This window comes from Apus apus, chromosome 6 (assembly GCF_020740795.1).
Source record: "Apus apus isolate bApuApu2 chromosome 6, bApuApu2.pri.cur, whole genome shotgun sequence".
NCBI lineage: Eukaryota > Metazoa > Chordata > Aves > Apodiformes > Apodidae > Apus > Apus apus.
In genome coordinates, this window is record NC_067287.1 from 25,847,458 (window position 1) to 25,869,055 (window position 21,598).

Here is a 21,598-nt window from a genome sequence, read left to right on the forward strand (position 1 = left end):
GAGTCTTCTCATCTATCAAATTCTCTTAGAGGTCAGACTTTTTCAGCAAAGCAAGCATACTAGCAGTATACTTGGTTTAAAAAAAAAAAAAAGTGTTCTCGGAACAGATTATAAAAAGAAGAATTAAAACCAGAAATACATTATAATTAAATATTTTTTCCATTTTACATGTATTATCAGAATTGAAATAATCCATATTAAAAAACTTGTTTTTTTTCTTTCATGTCTTCCTTTTCTTCTGTTTAATGTTATTTCCTCTAGTTAATGTTATAACCCTCTGAAGCACATTAGTTATTCTGCAGTGTTCAGTGCTCTTAACCACCACGTACCTTTCAAAATTACTTGTGTTTCTACCTATGTGCTTTCACACTTGTGTAAGTCAAAGTAATAGCTTGAATGTTGTCTTTCTGTTTGGCCAAATTTATGGAAGTCAATTTCTCAGGTTTTTCCTCTTCAGATCAACTGCCTAGCTTTATTTTTTACCCACAAAGGAAAAGGAAAGTCTTGTTTTGCTTTGTTTTGTTTTTAAGTGACTTAGAACATTTTTTTCATCAGGGATTTTTTAATACCTTAATTGAATTTAAAAACAGAAGAAGATAATTTTTATACTTGGTTAGATTACAGCTAAACCTTGCAGACAAAGTGACTTCAGTCAATTATGAAGATGTTTGAGCTTTGAATTTGAAAATTCAGGAACTGACTAGGAACTAGTCAGAACTGAATTTCGCTACTACACACAGCAGTTTCTTAGTTAAAGATGCAGAATAGGTATATGTTTGATTTAAAGCTATTTACAATCTGATTCTTAGGATGATGGCAGAGATAATTTGCCCTTATTCCTGTCCTTAAGATATGTGCCCCAGAAATTCTTCTGCTGTTCCTGTTTGAAAATTCTGTTTAGGTATCTTCAGTCTTCACCTAGAATGAAACAGAAGTGGAAAATGGTGAAACATTTGTAGCCATTTCTTTGCTAATGCCCTACTCTTTATTACTTATAAGTAAATTTTTGAGAACCTCCTGAACCTCCTGTCGTGGTGCACACTGTAAATGAGATCACAGTCGCTAAGCCAGTAACCAGTATAAATTTCAGATAGATCTGTTTCAACCATTATATGTTTTAAGTTTATTCTGGAGGCAAAAAAAAAAAAAGAAATTACTGTTTAGCAAAAATATAATGTAATCTTCAGTACTGTAATACCTAATAGAAGACTAATATTAATAGAGGATTGTCTCTCACTGGTGTGAGAACTCTTTTTTTTGGTATGTGAAATAGAAGTCCAAGGCAGCCTCCACAGGTTTGGCTGCAGGCAACTGTTTAATGCAATTATTTCCATTGTCTCTGTTTCTAACAGCTGTTTTTAAATGCTAACAATAAAGTGGCAGACAAGAGTGAGAAAGACCTTGCCAACAAATTACTGACAGAAATGAATGAGGACCAGGTACCTACTTAACCTGTATTTTGCTTCAGTTGAAGTCAAGACACAATCACCGGAAAATTAGTTCCTGTGCTTCACCTTAACCATCCTCTTCAAGCCTTCTGCAGCAAGAGGAGCTTGTGTCACTGGACACATCAGTATTTCCCTTCTCTGGAAAAAATTTTTTTCTGAATAACAGGTTGAATTAAACAATTTTTATTCATCTGCTTAAAAATGCAGATATTTGCAGTAAATTGAGCCTCAGTTATGCTTCTTTTAAGGAAAAGGTGAAGTACACGAATGGAATCCAAATGAATTCTGTCAACTTGGTAGTGATTTTTTTCCCCTTCCTCTCCTTTTTTGCTTCTTTGTCTCAGCACTGTGGTGTTTTGGATTCTGGGGCCTTGTTTGTGAATCTCAATGGTTGTATTTGATGTCCTGATTCTTTGCTTGTTATCAAGAACAGATGTTCACAAAACAATGGACAGGCTGAATCAGGGAGGTAGGAATAGCCTGTTGCTTTAATTTTTCCCAAAATATTGTGGAAATTATCAAATGCAAATGTATTTATTTTATAGTAGAATGATTTGTTCTAATTAAAAGATAAAGAAATGCTAAATGCGTGGTATGGTAATCTACAAATTGTGATTCTAACAAGCAGCTTTGGCTTTTTAGAAACTCAGTGCGATATTCTAAGTGCATGTAAGTGTTTCTTCACGTCTAACACTGTCTTCTGATTCTTGGCATTTCATTTTCAAAATATGTCTGGTATGTATATAATAAGAGTTGATGAAACAATGTTTGTTTGCACAGTTTTGCTGATTAGGTTTACTGATGGATGCTAAATAGTGCTCCAACATTTTTGTTCTTAAAACCACAATGGAAATATCAGTATAAACAATAATTACAGAAAAAAACCCAACAACCTCAAAAAAATAACTTAAACTGGAAAAAGAGATATTAATCACTGTGATAAGGCTATGGGTGAGACAGCCATCTTACCGTGCTGGTGTGACTTTTATCTTATAATTTGTGTGTGTGTGTTGCACTGATGTGTAGAGACCTGGATAGAAAAGCAAACACTTCATGATCTGCAGGTGCCTGATTGTCCAGCAGCACACACACAAATACACAGAGAGATTTCCTAATTTGTTTTCCTCCCTCCCTCTTGAGGTTGTCCGTTAGCTGCATGAGGAAAACCTGATTGTCTATCAGAATATCTGAGGTGCGATGTGTGTTGTGAATGCTTCTCTCCTCTTGAAGTATGTGGCTAGTTGTCTGTTATGTCATTCAGTGTAGGCCATGGGGTTATGGCATCTTAGCTGGTGGGGAGATTATTTTGGAAGCATGTTAACAGATTCTTGGTTTCCCTCCTGGCAGGAGGGCACAGTATAGATTTTGGAGCTGAACTGTCTTTGTGCGTTTGTAACTTCTGCATCCACTACTTTCAGGTGTTTCAGGGACACCTAGACCACCTGGCAGTATCAACGATTCAAGCCCTCACAGCAGTAATGCACAAGTCTCCAGCTGCTAAGGTAACTATATATGAAGAGGTCTCTTTGCAGTAGGCTTCTTGATCTTATTTCCAGTTAATGTTTTTATTCAGTATCTTGATGAATCTTGCTAATGAAGATGGGCAGATTGTGGTCACCCATTCCTGACAGGTAGAAACAGATGATTCTTGTATCTGTCAAATGACTGGATGCTGAGACATCCTCCTGTCAAAACTGGAAGATCAGAGTGTTAATGGCAGTTGGAACCTTTGTGAAGTACATTACTTGTCCCATGAATACATGAAGTATAATTAATGGGTATTTGCAGGAGTTTTCAGGCAGGTGTTCGTGTTGTAGGTTTATCCTGGCTTTAAACTAACCAAGGACAATATTACTGTCCAGATGGTGGTCTTGCTGTTCCCCTGCCCTTCCTTTGTAGTTGTTACTGTAGTTTGATAAATGGATAGGTTGTGGTTAGTTTGTGAATCTGACTGGAAGTTAAGCCCAGAGAAAAAGAGAGTATTGTTCTTAGATTGCTGAGTTAATTAGATTCACCCTGTGGTTGAATGATTCCCGAGTCTTGGCACGGGGAAATGTATTTGGCTGCACAGTGGAGACTAAAGAAAGAGTGAGAGTCATCTGATTTGGTTGCTATTTGCAGTACAGTCCAAGTGAGAAACTACAGGGTCAGTTTTGTTCCTCCAGAGCACTGCTCAGAGTGCTTATTTCTCCACTGGCTCTGGGAAGAGTTGTATGTTGTGGGTGAAGACTGGCTGTAATTCATGAAGGGTCAGTAAAATTTTCACTTGTACTTCCACTTCAAAATATATCTTTTTTTATTTCCATATTTACTGAAGCAATCATCTCACTTCTGCTGTTAGATTCATCCTTTAAAAAAAAGGTCTTCATAATACACCAGGGAGAAGAGTATCCATTCCATATGATGTGTTCACTGTTTACTAACTAAAACGTAAACGGATGCTACAGTTTGAATTTTTATGCTTTTTTATTTTTGTTCTTCATGTAAAATCAATTAACTTTCAAAAAAACTTCCTTGGAACTCTTCTGATTTTTTTGTGTTTAGGATGGATGGTTTTTAATCAAGCTGGTTAGGAAAATCTTTCACTCAAAAATTAGTATCTTGACTACTTCTAATTCTCAGTGTAATAACTTCATTTCATGCTCTAGTTTGCATTAAAAAATAAAATGACTAGTATTTTGTGACAGAATTAACATTTTTTTATTGTACTAAAGCAATTATATTCTTTTATAGGTATGTAACTTTGTTCTTTTATTTGTTTATCTGCATGCTGTTGTGTGATCCTTCTCATATGCTGCTAAAGGCAGCACAGTGGACATATTATCAAAATGAGATTTCTAGCCTGTAAAAAATTATTCTTGCATTCTGATTATTCTTTATCTAATATTGTATTACATTAGAACCTGTTGCAGTAACTTAATAATTTGTGTCCATTTAATTTGTTAGTGAGATTGTTGGGTTTTTTTATCCTCAGGAGGTCTTCAAGGAAAGGATTGGTTATGCACACATATATGAGGTACTGAAATCGCTGGGTCAGCCCTCACGGGAATTGCTGGAAGAGCTCATGAATATGGTGAGATGTACTTGCTTTGAATGCTTAAATCTTTTCAACTGTACTTCTAGCCCTGTTTTATTGTATTTCATGTCTGAGTTCTCTGCTGTTTTTCAGGCCGTTGAAGGTGACCACATGGCTGTTGGGATACTAGGCATTAGTAATGTCCAGCCCTTATTGCTGCTTATCCAGTGGCTTCCAGAGCTGGAGTCACACGACCTGCAGATTTTCATCTCCAATTGGTTGAGGCGAATCTGCTGCATTAACAGACAGAGTCGTGCCACGTGTGTCAATGCAGACATGGTCATCCGTATCATTGAGACACTAAATTTCCACTCAGCACTCCATTGTACTTGTGCAGAGAACCTGATTGCCCTTCTGGGCTCTTTGGGGAGCCAGTCAATGGGCTCAGAAGAACTTCTTCAACTAATACGGCTCCTGAGGACTGAGGAACCAAAACAAGCTCACCCTTATGTTATTCCAGTGATGCGAGCCATTCTAGCAATGGCTCGGAAGCAGGGCATGGCCAGTGCTTTGCAGTATTTCAACTTGTACCACAGCATGGCTGGAATTGCTGTCCCATCAATTCATAAGTGGCCAGGCTCTGCATTTTCTTTCAACGCTTGGCTCTGCCTTGACCAGGACCAGGTGGACCCTAGCACAACTAGCAAAAGTGGCAAGAGGAAGCAACTCTACAGGTATAGTTACTGTAACTACTTCAGCAGTACAAATCGAGGTCATCCCTTCCCTGTGGTATATGGTACCCTATGACATATGGTACTTCTGCTTTTGTTCATAGAATGCAATATATAGTGCTTAGTTTGTGAAAGGGAGAGGTTTCAGCTGTCCCCAGAGCCAGGCTGTGTTACAGAAATAAGCATGTAGTTTCTCAGTTACAATATTTTGTCTATAGTTTCAGTATCCATAACTTCAAATTATGTTAAGGTTCATAACTTCAGAACCAGAACACCACCACCACCAAAAAAACAACCCCTACAAAAAAACCCCACCTCAAAACAGAACAGACTTCCCACTGCTTCCTGTAGTGAAATTGGTTTTCTATATAAGAGTGCAATGAAAAGGACACCTTCATTTGCTTAAATAGTAGACAGTGACAGTGACATGGGTAGTTCTTGGTATAAATTAGCTTTCAGGGTACTAAAATTCAGCAGCAAACAAAATGCAGATTGAGGGAATACTAGTTAAAGAATCTCTCTCCCTCCAGTCCATTTTGCTGCACTGCAGTTTTATAAAAAATGGTGAATAATGCAATTCTTGTTGTAACAGGATTAGTATTTTCCACACTTCTGTGTCTCAGTGTTATTTCTGTTTAATTATAACCATGGTGGCAAGTGGAGAGTCCTTGGATTTGTGTGGCTGCCCTGTGTATTTGTATAGCACAGCCCTGATGAAGGGACGACCTGATGAACTGCCACAACACTATTTCCAGAGTTTGTCACTGTGTCCCACTAAAGGTCTTAAGTAGGCTGTAGTTCTAGAAAACTGATATGGAATTGGATTTCAATGTGATGATATAAGACCTGTAACTGACTGGTTTTCTATCATTTTATGGACAATTTTGAAGACGTTAAGCTAGTTTTGGAAAGCTAAAATAGTAGCACCTTGAAATTAATACAAAAAAGAGAAAATGTTTGAAATTTCAGTTTCAGCTTGAAATGTTCAGCACTGAATTAGTCATTAAAAATTGGACTGTCTGCTCTGTTTTATAGTGTTTAATTGTAAGACAACTTACATCTGTTGAGATTGTCTATTATATTAAAGCTGTCTTTGTGTTTTATGTTGATAGATGCAGATATTTGATAGTACAGTAGTTAATACATCCACTTGGAATAATGGTGCCTAAGGGGGTAGCAGGTTTTGATAGTGCTTAAAAAGTCAAAGTTTTCTCAAGACAAACCTGTGCTTGAAGGGCTTATTTATAGATAGGTGCTTACAGATTTTCTTCATTGTGTGAGTGAAATAAGACACAAAAGTGATTAAATTTACATTTTGCACTAAGGTAAGCGTCTTACTGATAGATAATCATAGATAAAAAATAATGGATGACACTGTCTCATCAAAAAGTTTTAACACTGATTTTTCTATAAAATTGAAGCTTGAACATTCTGCGTTTTCTGGGAGAGTTATTTCATGTGCTGTTTGGGACTTTAAATAAGATCTCTCTGCAGTGCTATGATGTGAAACGAGAGTAAGAAAAAGAAAACATACCAACTAACTGTAGCAGTAATGTCACAAATGCACATGCAATGATGGCAGCTTTACCAAGGGCTGTCAGAAAATTGGATAGAAAACAGCAGAGGTTTCAGGCCAGTCTCTTCTTTGTTACAGCGTTGTAGCTTCCAGAGACTGCAGTGGGCAGAACTTTGAAACAGAACCAGGTTAAGCTGTGTGAGTCTAATTGAAGCATTACTTGTTGGGACTGAAGTTATGTTTTCAAGTAAAAGATGGATAGCTACAAGCTGCTGTGAGAGTTTTGTGGATCATCTTTAGCCTCCAAGTCCTGTGCTTTCGGTCCTTTCCTTCAGGCAGTTCTTTGTCTTGGCTCTTTTAGAACAAGAGTAACAGCCAGTCACATATTGGATCAGTGACACGTGGCTTAAGTTAGTTGTCTTCTTAATTAATATACTATTAGGTGATTTCCAGTAGTTTTGAAGTAAGTCCTTGATTGGGTATTTTGTTGTCTTTTTCTGCAGCTTTTTTACAGGAAGTGGTATGGGTTTTGAAGCATTTATTACATACTCTGGGGTATTGGTGGTTGCTGTTTGCACGAAGAGGGAATATGCTACAGTGATGCTGCCAGACCATTGTTTTTTTGACTCTCTCTGGGTAAGATTTGGTACTGGAAAACACTTTGTTTAGGGTAGTACTGTTAGCTCAGAAGTAAGAGTTATTTTATTTTTTTTTACAGGTGGTTTATTTTAATGTATTTAAATAATAAATTGCATAAGAACAGATGTATTCTCAAGTAATGCAAGTGATTTCCATTTAGATTAGAGGTTGATTGAGCTAAATTATGCCAATGTTATTAGGCATTTTTTGTGTATGAGATGGCTACACCATTGTGCGTAGTTGTTTTTTGTTGTTTTTTTTAACATGTATTTTGTTAATATTAAATTATAACAAATATAGATAGCTGTGGTGGTATGTGAATGAATAAAATGTGCTACTGTGTTTCTGTCTTGTCTTTTTCTGTTCCCATACTCAAGCGCTGATGTGCACTCTTTCCCTTCAAAAACCTGTTTACATGTAAATGCTTACTTTAGAATGGAAGTAGCTGATACGTGCTCTTACCTTCTTGTTGCTGATTTGGATTTATTTTCCTAAGAGTTTTCCTCATCAGACCAGTAGAGATAGAAGTTAAATATTTCTGCAGTCATTTCACTATTTTAAAATAATGACTTAAATATTTTATATTGCTTAACCAGCACAATATAACTATTGTTCACATGCCTGGAAAGAGGCCTTTTGGTCAAAGCCTTGTCTACATCTATGTCAATGGACAGCAGAAGGTCTCTGCCCCACTTCGATTCCCTGCCATGAATGAAGTAAGTTCACCTTCTGAGTCATACCCCTGCTCTGATGAGCTCTCAGTGAGAACATAGTTGGCTTTTTTAATTTGGAAATTGTGTAAGAGTGTAAAACAGCTTAGCCTATTGCTAATAAGCATCTGTACAACTTTTGACAGTGTCCAGAGTATCAATTTGGAAGATAACAATTAATGCTTGTTTAGTAATTTCAGTTTAAAAAAAAACACAAATCAACCAAGAAAGTTACCTTGATTAGATTGTGCGGTTTTCCTCAAAACAATTACCTGAGTATACTGACATAATTTATGAGTAAATCATAATAAATCACAGCTCTGCCAGTAGGACTGGTGTGACAGTACTCAGTGAGGAATATTCTCTGTTGTTTGTAGCAGTAACTTTTTTTGGTTGCATTTTCTGTATGTTCCCTTAATATGCTAATCTTATAACTGCTTTGTTAGCTGGATAAGCAGTTTACACACAGTTAATCAAACCATTTCTGATGTGTACACATTTAGCCTAAAAACACTAGCCTTCAAAATGAGTATAAATCATGTTTAGTTTTCTCTTTAAGCATTGTCCATTCTTTTAATGGAGCAAATCCATTTTATACTGGCCTACAACACTGAATGTTCTGCCCTCTTTTTTAAGTCCTATTTTGATATGTGTTAAATATGTTGAGCAAACACTTAAATTGGACACAGTCATAGTAAAATCATTCTAACACTTAAGAGAGTAGATTCAGTTTCCATTGCAAGATAAAACTTTGGATTTTGGCCCATCTGTAGAAACAAGCACTATAAACATGAAGGTAGCTGAAAGCAGGGCAGGTAAGCTTCCCATGAGAGCATCAGTTTGAGTGCAGTAACTGGTAAGAGAAATGTACAGTAGCAGATATGCTGGGCTAGTATTGTAGAATATAATCCAGAAGAGAAGCATTTACCAGGGTTTCTGGAGCATGGGCTCAGTCCTTCCTAGTTCTGCTCCTTTTAGAGGTCACAGAACAGTTGAGGTGACCAAATTGCTCTGAATAGGTGAACGGGCACTCTCTGCTATTGTGGAAATTATATGCTCTCTTTTTGGCCTACTGTGCTGGTTTAACTTCTTTCCCAGGGTGCACCAGAACTTGTTCTCTTGGCTTAATTTTGTTTCAGGTTTGCCAGAGAGAATATTCAGATTTACTTGGTAAACTGTGAAAAAAGGTTAGATTTTAACTGTATGTGTTTTGTTTTCTTTCTTCCACGCATGACTTTCCAGTCTTTTACTTCTTGCTGCATTGGTTCAGCTGGTCAAAGGACAACAACTCCTCCTCCATCTCAGATACCAGATCCTCCTTTTTCCTCTCCTATTATGCCCCATCGGACATCACTTGGGGGCATCCTCTCTACAGGAAGTTGGGGTGGGATGCTTGGAAAACCAGAGCTCGTCACCAAGATAATCTCAGCAGGAACTCAGGACAGTGAATGGGGCTGTCCAACATCTTTGGAGGGCCAACTTGGGTCAGTTATCATCTTTCATGAAGCACTGCAACCTCCTCAGGTGAAAGCATTATATTTAGCAGGTAAGTGGTGATTGTACTGGTTTTAGTGGAATAAAAGAGGTGAATTGTGGACAAGACGCCCCACTGAGCTTTGAAGAATTACAATCCAGAAGAATTGCACAGCTAACCTAAGTGGGAGGGCCTTTATAACAATTAAATTTCTAATGGAATGCTAAGTATTTTAGGAAGTTTTATTTAAAATGTGTTTGCATAGGCTCGTCTATTTATCATACATATAGACCTGCCAAATCAAAATGTTAGGTAGTATATTCACTTGAAAGTTCTTAATTTTTGCTGCTGTTCACTACAGTTGAGACTTTAAGTATTGTCTTTGTTTTGATAGTCCTCCTGAGGAGGGTTTATGCTTGGGGAATTTTGCACGACAATCCATTAATAATTAAGGGATCATTAAAAAAAATATTCTGGTAAGCTCTGTCTTAAAGTTCAATGTCTTGAGGTTATGAAGTTCCTTACTGACTTGAGATTGTTAGAGATGAGCATAAAAACATTTCCATCTTCTTAAGGAAATATTTTTTTATTACTAAACTATCTTGAAGATTACTATTTTTCTGGACATTTGGACTTGATGACAGAGGGATTGGTGACAAGTCTGAGATAGGTATTTGTAAAGTCAGAAACATTAGAGCTGTTTGAATGTATTAAAACAAACTTTCTTTATATAGTTTAGCTTTAGAATGTATTTCTTTTTAAGCAGACTCTTGGGAATGAGTAAGTCAGAAAGGTTACTTCAAAGCATGCCTTGTAGATATCGTTCAGAGTGTCCTATTTGTGGTTGCAACAAAGTATAATAGTATAAAATTAAGGTAAACATTAATATCCAGTGTACTCTTAAATATTTTTGTTGCCAATATAAAATGTACATATTCTTAATATAGTCTATATTAAATAGGTCCAAACTGCTTAACTCCATGGAAGTCTCAAGAGGCAGAAGTAGCAGATCTCCCAAGTAAGGTGCTGCTTCATTATACGCCAAAGGTATGAAACAATATGTAGTTTATCTTTGTGCAGTAATTTCTGAATATGTTCTGGATAGTCCTTTTTGCTTTGCTATTGCTCTTTCATAGAACAGGTGAGCACTCCATCTTCACAGTGTGGTTATTATGGGAAGATAAAAACCAGTGAGAGCTTTTTTGAGCTGTATTCTTATGCAGAAATAGCAGGGTTTGTTCTTGTTTGGCAAAAGGAAATAATTATATTGTACAACTGTGAACGTCATAGTTCCAAGTTTTAAAAAATACTTTAATATAAACATAATCACACTAACTTCCTGAGCTATATTATGCATAATTCAGAAATGTTACCTGTACAAGTATCTGTAACTTGTTTTCTAAATGATACTGTAACTTCTTCAATTGTTTAATAGGCCTGCAGAAACCCAATTTGTCTTGACCTGTCAGCAAATCTTTTACATGGAAGACTAACTGGAAACAAAGTTGTGAACTGGGACATCAAGGTAAATGCATACTGAAGCAGCAGAACCTGATATAAATAATGACAATATTTGTACATGTTCACCTAACTTTTGAAATGCTGGAAGTTATTGTCATAATGCAAATTTTATTTGGCAGATAGAGCATTTTTTGTAATGACAATGTGTTACTGCTGTAGCTGGAGTAGCATTACATTACATTTATTCAGAACTCACAAGTGCTGCTGCTCTTAATGTTGCAGATGATAGCTTACTACTCTTCGTAAACTGCTCAGTGCATGTTGTGTATTGAAAGCATTTTATAATCTTTAGGGGATTCTGTCATGGTTTCCTTACAGTTTTAAGATCCAAATTAGATGAAGATTGCTAAGATTAAGCTCACACTTGTGGCTTTTACTGTGTCATTCATATAAATAAATGTTCTTAAATTGCAGACTAATTTCAGCAGAAAACAAGAAGTTAAAATATTACAAGACTCTAGTATTTTTTAAAGACATAACTTAATCGAGTTGTCTTCTTTACTTCTGGTTTGAGGTTGGCAGGACTAGATGATCTCTCAGTCCAAAAGCCTCACTTTGGAGGAAACACTAGCAAATGAATTAATAAGGAAATATTGTTGGAGCAGCGCTGACTTGTGGAGATTAATGTTAAGAAAATTCAGACACTTGCTTGTTAATTTTGCTATGGTATGAGTAGTTTGAAAATACTGCAATTTGTTCTCCTCACCCAGTAGTGGTTGTGGAGTGTTTATATATTTAGCTCTATGGGAAACCATATTGTGAGTACAGGTTTCAGGAGAATCATTCATTAACAAACATGGTAGGGTTTAGCACCCTCTTGAGGAAGACTAGAGTGAGGCAAAAACACAAGAGCTGATCAGAAGCTCATGAAGATAGGTGCAGCCTAGAAGGAGCTATAGTTACTGCTGTCTTGGGGTTCAAAGATTTTCTGTTTTTCACCTTGAAGTTGATTTCTGTTTCCAAAAGCTGCAGCTTTGTGGTGCCTCTTATTTTGTTCAACAAACACAGAAGTCTTTCTCTGTGAGATAAATTTTGCAGAATTAAAAAAATCCTTTCTTGATTTAACTGTTTACTTTTGTTGCATTCACCTTATTAAATACGGGGTGGAGAGGGGCCATCGTAAAGTCACATGGAGCAGAGTAACAATTGAAAAAGTAGAAAAATATGGAGAAGAAAATAATTGTTTGCTCCACATCTTCCCAATGTTTCTGACTGGGAGATGAGAGTGATATCCCATGTTAGTAGACTGGCTTACAGGATGTTGGGGTTTTTTGGCTGTTAAAATTTTACTGCACAGTAGTTTTCGTTGGACAAAGCTGGACAACTGAATAGGTGTGTCTGGGTAGTTTGCTGAGACCCTTTTTTTCAAAGAGGCATCATGAATCACTTCTAGGAATCTTGTGATGCGAGTATGTTATACCTAACCACAAGAAGCATTGTTTGAAGTCTCATGATATCCCTGCTTGTGAGCAGTGGGAGAAAAGGGGGCTTAGGAGACTTGAATTTTGAATAGTGGCTTAGAAGTGTGGTATGTGTAAAGTTACTTCTAAAAAAATAAATTAAAAAATCACTTTTTGTTAACTTCCTGAAGTTGAAATCTTGCAGGAGTATGATTAAAGCATGGATATGTATAATCTTTTTCTTACTGCTTTCTGCAAGTAACTTAGAAATTTGAAAAATAGGTTTCTCTTGTTTTTCAATTGTGTTTACATAAGATTCTTTGTAAGATTTGTATCCTTCTGTTTCTTATATTTATGTGGGGGCATGTGGAAGGATATGTAAAAATGCATTTGCAACACAAGAGCTGACAGGAAGGCATGTGTATAATTGCAGTGTCTAAAGCCTGGGCAGCTCTCTTTTTAAACGGTGTTTTAAAGTAGCCTCAGAGTGGCATGTCAAACATTCTGATTAGTTTGTGTGTATGTAAAGGTCCTTGTATTTAGAGTCAACTTCTGCTAGGTAGGGGATTTTATTTATGGTGATATTTTTCCTTCTTTTTCTCTTGGTTTTAGGATATGATCAACTGTATTGGTGGAGTAAATGTGCTATTTCCATTGCTGGAGCAGATCAGTTTTCTTGGTGGACAGGTGCCTGAAAAGTCTGAAGGGGAAACTCTACCTCCAGAACTAGTTACTCCTGTAGAGGGAGACTGGGTGGTATTGTCATCCACAAAGGCATCAGGTAGGAAAGCACAGTTGAACTGAAATAATTTCTAAACTTGATTTTAAAAGTCTTTCCTCTGAGTCACAAAAAGCTGTTTTATTATTTGCTGGCTTTTCTGAAGTACCCATATAAAGCTGAAGGGCTCTTTCTGTTCCTAGATACCTGGATGTTAAATACCAGAAGTTCAGCACTCTGTAAAATTAATTTACCAACATATTTGAAATATAGCTATATTTAATAGCATTATTTTTTATTTTCATGATTTACTATTACATTAGTGCAAAAGTATGAAGTTTTAAAATTTCTATTCAGAACAGTTTGTTCTGATTATTTTGATGTGCCAGATCATACAGCCACATGAAGACTTTGCAGGATCAGAACTGCACTGTTTAGCCTTTAGCCAAACTTCCAGTTTCTCAGGAAAATGTTCAGACTACTACTTCTTCCACACACAGTCAAATTTTAGCATTACAATTCAAAAAGCTTTGTGAATAGATTTTTAAAAAACTGTGCTAATACTGAGTGTAAACTTTGATCTGACCAGAAACCTGTGGGAAATCAGACCTTGCAAAGGAAAAGAGCATTTTCTTGTTTCAGATATGAAATGGTGGCATAAATAAAAAAATATGTCTTAATCTTTTGTGTATCATGGCTAGAAAATATCTGTTTGCAAATACAGAGGGAGAATAGCTGCAACATGTGTAAAAGATTGTAAACGAAAGCAGTTTTTCTGTAACCTACAGCCAGATACATCAAGCAGGTGAAGTCAGGACCGGGGTCACTTAGTTCTGGAGAGGCATGGAATAAATATGGCTGCACCGGAAAAAAATCTTAAAAAAGCCTACAGCTAGGGAATGAGCAGAAAAGGCGTCGAGATGTTCAGGAAACAGGAGTATAACCAGACAGAATCACAGGATGTTAGCAGGTGGAAGGGACCTCTGGAGATCATCAAGTCTAACTCCTCTGCCGGAGCAGGACCACTGCAGAATCTAAGGCAGGTCACTCAGTAACACATCCAGAAAGACCTTGAAAGTCTTGAGAGAAGGAGACTCCACAGCCTCTCTGGGCACTCTTTCTAGTGCTTTATCACTCTTACAGTAAGGAAGTTTTCCTCATGTGGAGGTGGAACTTCCTGTGCTCTAGTTTGCATCCCTTCCCTTTTGTCCTATCACAGGGCACGACTGAAAAGAGATTGGCGCCTCCTTGATCTTGCTTCTTCCCCTCTACGTTTGTGCAGCAGTCCAACAATAAACCATGAGGCTTTTGCTGCTGTTCTGTTTTGCAGAAGCACGCCTGGAGAAGAACCTTGTTGCAACTTTTATCTTGATGATAAAACACTTTATTCAGAGACATCATGTTAATCAAGAGAATCTCATTCACTCCCATGGAGTTGCCACCCTAGGAGCCTTGTTACGGAAGGTGAGCAGGTTTGAGAAATGTCCTGTAGTAATGAAGCCATAATGGGTGAGATGCTGATTCCTTTGAAACATTCTTAGTTTGACCAGGATGTGAGGGTCTCCAAATGTCTCCATATCACAAGCTTTTCCTTCTCATACTTCTGGAAACAAAAAGGTGTGAGAAGATAGTCTTAATCTGCAAAATGAAATGTGGTGTCTTGCCTTGTTTTCATGTTCTGCTTTTTTTGTTATCTATACTGTGCTATGTGATTCTTCAAGCTAGACTGATTCTGTGTTTCTTGTATTGCTTTAATGGAAGCATACATTACTGTAGAAGATAAAATAAGATCAAAATCTAAAAATTTAATTATATTAGAATATTCAATATTTTGAGTGCTAACACTTGTTATTTTGAAAGGTGCCAAGCAACTTAATGGATGTGAATGTACTGATGGCTGTACAGTTGTTGATAGAACAAGTCTCAGTAGAAAAGAACATGCAACTTTTGCAACAGATGTATCAACACTTGCTTTTTGACTTCAGTATCTGGAACAGCGGGGACTTCCCCTTCAGAATTGGTGAGCTACTGGACTTGGGTGACTAGGCAAAACACAGTACTCTTCACTTGACATAAATCTATCTAGATTGTAATAGAAAACTTTATATTGTAGGGCATATACAGTATCTTTCTACAATAATCAAAGATAGCAGAAGGCTCTTCAGAAAGAAATACGGTGTGCAGTTTCTTCTAGATACACTCAGGATTTATTATGGGTATGAGTTTTATCTCTTCTAAGTTATCCTCATTTATTGTGTCTGTCTGTTGGGTTTTTTCCCCACAATCACAGTGAGTAAACTAATATAACTGCAAGTTGGCTTTTGGTCGTTGATTTAATTTTAAAAATTAAATTAAATTTTGTTTTCCATTTGTCGTGCTACTTTTTTTTACTTTTTATGATTGGACCATATGAAGTTTATGTCAATGATACTATAAATGCTTGGGAGAAGTCCTTAAAACTACAAAACAGAAGGACTTGTTATCAACAATGCAAATTGTCATAGATCATTATCTTTACAAAAAGAGGGGCATTTATAATTTTAAAGTCTTTTATATCCTTGTAGAAAATGAAGTATGACTTTTTTAGGAATTTAAAATTTAATCTTTCAGTCATAATGATTTCTATCTTATGAATATAGTTATGTCATTGAGGAGGATTGGCTAGAGGTCTTGCTCTTTCCTTTAGAGGGTGGGTGGGGGCAATCTGAAATCCTGGCCTGTATCCAGATCAGTTCTAGTCTACATTTCAGGGCTTTTATAGATTTGGTAAGTCTATCTACTAATTCCTTAGCTATTACATTAGCTTATTACTACTCAGTTGCCATACTTCAGTAAAAATTGATAGCACGTACAGTGATATCTGGGGAGATGAAAATCTACCAAACTAACATTCCTGCCTGGTGGTGTACAGGAGTGGCTGTAAAGACAGTGATTTGGCTCCTGATGACCTGAGAACAATACGGACATCCCTGTATGGACTGATCAAATATTTCCTGATCAAAGGTGCGACACATGAAGAAATACAGAGCATTGTAGGATACATAGCTGCCACCAGTGAAGAGGAACAGGTATCCAATATTATATTAATTAATAGTTTAAACTGTTTTGGTTTTTCTTCTTAATGTTTAGAAACTATGTGTTTCGTGTGCTTAAAAGAGGGGGGAGTGAAAAGGAGCTCAAGCAAAGCGTTACTTGATGTGTGGTTCTGTCTAGATGCAGCTGAGGCAGGTTATGGAAGCACAGTGGAAACTACGATGTGCTCTGCAGATGGCTGTGTTTTTATAGGTTATTTTTAGGTTATTTTACACATTATTTATTTTACAGGTTGTCTCCTGAAGAGACAAGAAAGCACACAATGTGTAAAAATTTATCTTAGTTTACAAAACCAAATGAATTTTATTTCAACTGATCAGATGATGTAACAACGTATTTTCTATTTTTTAGACATCAACAGAACTTGAACTTTCTATGTAGCTCTAGCTACAGTTGGATAAGGTGTTCTATATACAGAAAAAAATTACCAAAACCCCTCTAATTATAAATGCCATGATATTGAGCAAACAGTGTTTCTGTTTTATAACAAGCAAAAGTTAAAATTTGAGAGCCAAGAAAATGTTCCCCAAACAGAGCATGAAGTCTGAATGAACTGTGGATTAATTTACTTGTTTTAATTTTGTAGCTCTGTGGAATTCTGGGTGTGCTCTTCAGCCTACTTCATTCCAGCCCAGCTCCGGACCAGCTTTTTTTATTGCTTTTTGAACCAGGGAATGCTGATATTCTTTATGCTCTGTTGTTACATCAAAGATACTCTGACAGGCTTAGAGAACTTGTGTTCAAGGTAATAAATTGAGTTATATGTTCTTAAATTAATCAGTGTTTTTCAGTGGTCTGACTGCAGAACTGTATGCAATTACAAAGAGAGTAATCATCCAAGTTTTGATTTTTTTTCCTTGTCTCTTCTGTTATCTACATGTGATTGTTTACTGCCATAGGCACAGTGGAATCAGTGTTATCTAAGTAAAGCAGTTGGATCTTAAAAATATATATATGAAAAAATAATGCCATGTTGTTTGAATTAGCTTACAAAGTAAACTTTAACAATGGCAGACCAACATGTTATATGCAATTAAGTTTGAGATCCTGATGTTCTCCTGTGTTTGTTTTACATTTGTGTGTACTTTTTCTTGCAGATTGTGGAAGAGATGCTGAAATGTACTAAAGTTTATGAACGTAGTAAGCACCGTATGAGACTCAGAGAAGTGGGATACTCTGGCCTTGGGCTTCTTCTGAATGATTCGCCTGTTACTGTTTCTCTTATTAAAAACCTTCTTAACCAAGTTCTGTTTGCAGGTAGTTGGCAAGTGTTGTTACTAGTAAACTCCTGCTTAGAGGCAAACATACTTATTTTTTTGTTCAGGAAAATCATAGCTGTTACCTTACAGAGCTGTTTTAAAGTTCACATTGGTCTCAGCTAACATGTTTATTTTTCCCTGCAGTTTATTCCTTTTACTACTGCTGGGTGTAGATTTGACCTGAAAGGCAATTTTTTAATATTTAGCTGTTATTCTCCTGCATGAAGTTGTTTGGGTTTTTTTTCTTTCTCTTCTACAGATCCTGCTGTGAATTATAAAGATCTCATAGCTGTGGTGTATCTGGCTCATAGATCAGATATAAACATGAGAGTGGTTATCTGTAGAAAGGTTAGTTGTCTTTTTTAAAACTGGAATTCTGTCCTTTAAGCCCATAAGCTGTACAGTGTGATATCATTATTTGTCGTATTTTGTTGCTACTGCTTTCTTTAGCAATTATTTATATTAAAAATGAAGCTCATCTGTCACTTAATGTTGAGTTTTATGTGTTGAAATCCTTTAAAAAACTGAAACAAAAAGCAAAGCTTCTATCATGATTCTCAAATAGCTTTTATTTTTTACAGGTTAGAGATAGCAGATTCCTTGAATTACTGAGTTTTCTCAAAAGATGCTTAAGACCATGGTCAAAGTTTTGTTTGAATTCTCAGTATGTTATGTTATGTTGATAGGGTATATTATGATTCAAAAGAGTGGTTGTGGATGCAGGGAAGAGATAGGGAAGAAGCAGTGGCTTTTTCCTAAACTGAGCCCTCTCTGGCTTGTATTACTGAGTTTTTCTTTTTGTAGACTAGTAGCTGAATAGTATTGGTTGTTTTGATAACTGGACTCAGCAATATGCATTGATAGCTTCTTTTTTTCCCCTACTCCTGAGAAATTTGTTTTTTTTTTTTCTCAAATTGTCTTTCTAATGAGAACAATTATTTTGTGGCTTGTTTGCTCATGGTTAACAGATTGTGGTATTTTTACAAGGTTTTTAAAAAAAGCAAAAGTTTTAAGATAGTAAAATTTTTAATTCAGAAGATGGAATTAATACAGTTACAAGCTAAAATGAATGTGTATGTATGGGATATATTCTTCTATTCTTAGGTTTTGCACCTTTTGCATTCCCAATTGGATGCAGCACAACAGATTTCTCAGCAGCTGGGCTGGCAGGACACTTTGGTTAGACTGTTTCTGAAAGAAAACTCAGAGGTCCAGATGGGCTTTAAAGAGAACAAGACTGGTTCTTCAAGGGAGGAGGAAAAAAAGCTTTCTGCTGAAGAGCTTCAGAAACATCAACCTGATAAGACAGAAGGAGACAAACCTGGCAGCTTTGCATCTGTTAATGGTCTTTTTGATCAATGGAGTTTAGAAGACAACAAATCCCTGGATGGATCTGCTCATTTCTCTGTTATGCCACTGGAAGATGCATCCACAGCAGAGATTTCTTTTAGGTCAGAGGACCAAGAAGAATTGTGGCACAGCAATCCTTCACATTTGAGTTTGGATCTGTCCAGTGTTGACTCTTACGAATTGGCTGACATGGTGAATCAGATGACAGACAGCCAGCCCAGCACACCATCACCTGTAGAGACCACAAAACCATTCTCTGGGCAGTCTGACAAAGAGCTGGCTGTTATAAATGATGTGGGCTGCACTGCTGATCTTTCTTTATTTGAAAACCAAGGAGTAAGTAGTTCACTCTCTATGTGGTTAATTTCTTCAAATGCCTTCAATTACTTAGATGTTAAAAAAACCAAAACCCAACAACTACAAAAAAAACATAAATCCAAAACCAAACCTGCCAACTCCCCCCACCCTCTGCCCTATAATTCTATGTCCTTTATTTTCTAGAGGAGGCAGAGAATTATAGATGCATTTTGGTTGTCTTTTATATTTGTGTTTTCCTGTATTTAGCAATTGGACTTTAGACTGCTGAGTTTTCAAAAATACTGAAACATGCAGCCACATGAATGAGAAATGTTGTGAAGGTTTTGTAGACTACAAGGGCTTTAAATATTTATTTTCTTTTGTAGGGGGGTGCTAATGAACTCATACAGTTACTTACGGATATCCTACTGTATATAATGTGGAAAGGCATTGAAAAGTCTGATGCTGCAGCTTGGATTCAGAGAGGACAGGTGTTTTCTGCACTGACCAAACTGGGGATATCTAATGAGTTGCTGCGACCTTCTGATGAAATTAAACTCAAGTGAGTGTACAGCTCAAGGATGAGTTCTTTCATCCCTTTTGAGTAAAACCAGAAAAGGTATGGGACATTACTGAAGCTTGGAAGGGGCGGGTTTCCCAGCAAGATGTATTTTTCTTTGCTCTCTTTTCTCATACTATCAGAAGTATATTTCACTACCTGTTTAGTAGTGTCATGTGGCCAAAAGATTTTGAAACTATATTGCTGGTTTCATGAGCTGCTTTTACCTCATTGGCTTATTGAAAAGATAGCAGTTATGTAACTGCAGATTAAGAGATTCAATTAAATACTTAACTGGATTTTTTTAAAGCCACTTACACTTGGAACATGTAATAATTACTTTGGGATTTTTTTCTGTGCAGCTTGCTGGAGAAGATGTTAGAATGGTCAGTCACTGATAACAGAGATTCAAAAGCTCTCCCTACACATGCTGAAAATGCCTTCAAACTCTTGCTAATTGTACAAGATTTTCTGCAGGCAGAAGGACTAGTTAATTCAAATTTATGGACAGAAAAGGTAAAGTAACTGCAGAATGGGAGTACTGTATATAGGCTGAAATAGTAATGAAAAAGTTGTCAGCTTGCATACTGTCATCTCTTCTAGGCATATGTTTTTAAACTATAGATACTATGCAGGAAGTGTTCATAGTGGAATTGATTCGATTTTCCCTTAGTAAGTAAATAAGTGTGAATACTTACTACAGGGAATATAGTTAATTTTGAAAACAAAATAGGCCTCGTTACTTTGTTGAAAATCCAAGTCTCTTCAGACTGGAGAAATACTTAAAAAATGTAGGAGCTAATGAAACAACGTAAGTTGTAACCTAACCAGATTTTGCACCCTTTATCAGCATGTGTGACTCCTTGTGTCTGTCCTGAATTAAAGACCAGCCAAAACTTTGCTCTCAGTTGCAAGCTGAGAAAGGTCACTTCTGGGCTTTGACTAGTATTTGAGATTCGATATTATTTTGTGCATATACATGCAAACAGCTTAATTTTATATAAAAGAAACATGAAACACTCAAATAATTTAAAATTCAAAGCAAAAGAATGAAATAAAATAATATGTATGCTGAACTCAGAAATTGCAAGCTGGTATGGTATCTGTGCTTTTAATAATATATTTTTGTTCACGGTGAAAACACTAATCCTACTTGTGTAGTCTCTAACTTCTCTAAGGAAACTGCATTTACTGGAGTATAACTGCAGGGAATACTTAAGCATATATATTATGTGCTGATTTTGGCTTTGTTCATGGGAGATACTTGAGTTAACATACTGGGTTAGACAGATTTTTGTAGTCAGGAATTGTTCCAAATTACTGGTTTAACTCTAGTGTTCTGGGATAATATTCTGGGTTTGCGTAAGTTAGAAGTGTGAACGCAGCCTCTTTTTTCAGATCTTTGAAATAGTGTCTCCAGGTTAATTTTATTTCATTCAAATCTTCTTTTTTTACAATAGCTCTTGGAAGAAGTAGTGACTCTCATGGATAGCCTGTCAGTCTGGTACTCTGCTGGCCTAGAAGCTACCAGGCTTTCAGAGGTGCAAGTCCAGTTGCTCCTTGGTTTCATTGCACAAGATAACTTACAGGTTTGTTGCTAATTCTTGCAAGTGGTACTGTTTTTCAAGTGCATGTTTAATGTAACTTGTGGTTTATGGGAGAGCTGCTCATACCAGTGAGCAGACAGATGGCAGTTGTTCCTCCTTCTCTAGGGAAGATGTTTTATTGGTTCTTACCCTGAGAGGGAGGTAGAGGGCAAGCTCTTTGAAGGTGGGACTGTGTAGGCACTAGTGGCACTAAGATAGTGATTATGATCATGACTTTCTCTTTTTATCATAACTTTTACGTTTATTAGTGGTTTCAGATT

At 36.5% G+C, this 21,598-nt stretch overlaps 1 protein-coding gene across 6 annotated transcripts in view; it reads left to right on the forward strand.

Moving 5' to 3' along the window:
* The window catches only part of NBEAL1 (neurobeachin like 1), an 86,459-nt gene that overhangs the window by 35,316 nt on the left and 29,545 nt on the right, over positions 1–21,598 (forward strand). For 4 of the 6 annotated variants that reach the window (XR_007889847.1, XM_051623043.1, XM_051623042.1 and 1 more), the window contains 21 exons: positions 1,353–1,439; positions 2,867–2,950; positions 4,423–4,521; positions 4,618–5,198; positions 7,215–7,347; positions 7,947–8,066; positions 9,303–9,606; positions 10,496–10,581; positions 10,970–11,059; positions 13,068–13,236; positions 14,504–14,637; positions 15,034–15,193; positions 15,287–15,389; positions 16,085–16,241; positions 16,853–17,011; positions 17,364–17,523; positions 17,785–17,873; positions 18,630–19,211; positions 19,559–19,734; positions 20,094–20,247; positions 21,192–21,320. Coding sequence is in view for 5 of the 6 variants with exons in the window: in XM_051623043.1 (XP_051479003.1) it covers positions 1,353–1,439; positions 2,867–2,950; positions 4,423–4,521; positions 4,618–5,198; positions 7,215–7,347; positions 7,947–8,066; positions 9,303–9,606; positions 10,496–10,581; positions 10,970–11,059; positions 13,068–13,236; positions 14,504–14,637; positions 15,034–15,193; positions 15,287–15,389; positions 16,085–16,241; positions 16,853–17,011; positions 17,364–17,523; positions 17,785–17,873; positions 18,630–19,211; positions 19,559–19,734; positions 20,094–20,247; positions 21,192–21,320 (3,756 nt within the window). In the remaining variant the exon portion in view is untranslated. The remainder of the gene's footprint in view (positions 1–1,352; positions 1,440–2,866; positions 2,951–4,422; positions 4,522–4,617; positions 5,199–7,214; positions 7,348–7,946; positions 8,067–9,302; positions 9,607–10,495; positions 10,582–10,969; positions 11,060–13,067; positions 13,237–14,503; positions 14,638–15,033; positions 15,194–15,286; positions 15,390–16,084; positions 16,242–16,852; positions 17,012–17,363; positions 17,524–17,784; positions 17,874–18,629; positions 19,212–19,558; positions 19,735–20,093; positions 20,248–21,191; positions 21,321–21,598) is intronic. The other 2 variants (XM_051623047.1, XM_051623045.1) reach the window with 1 other exon arrangement.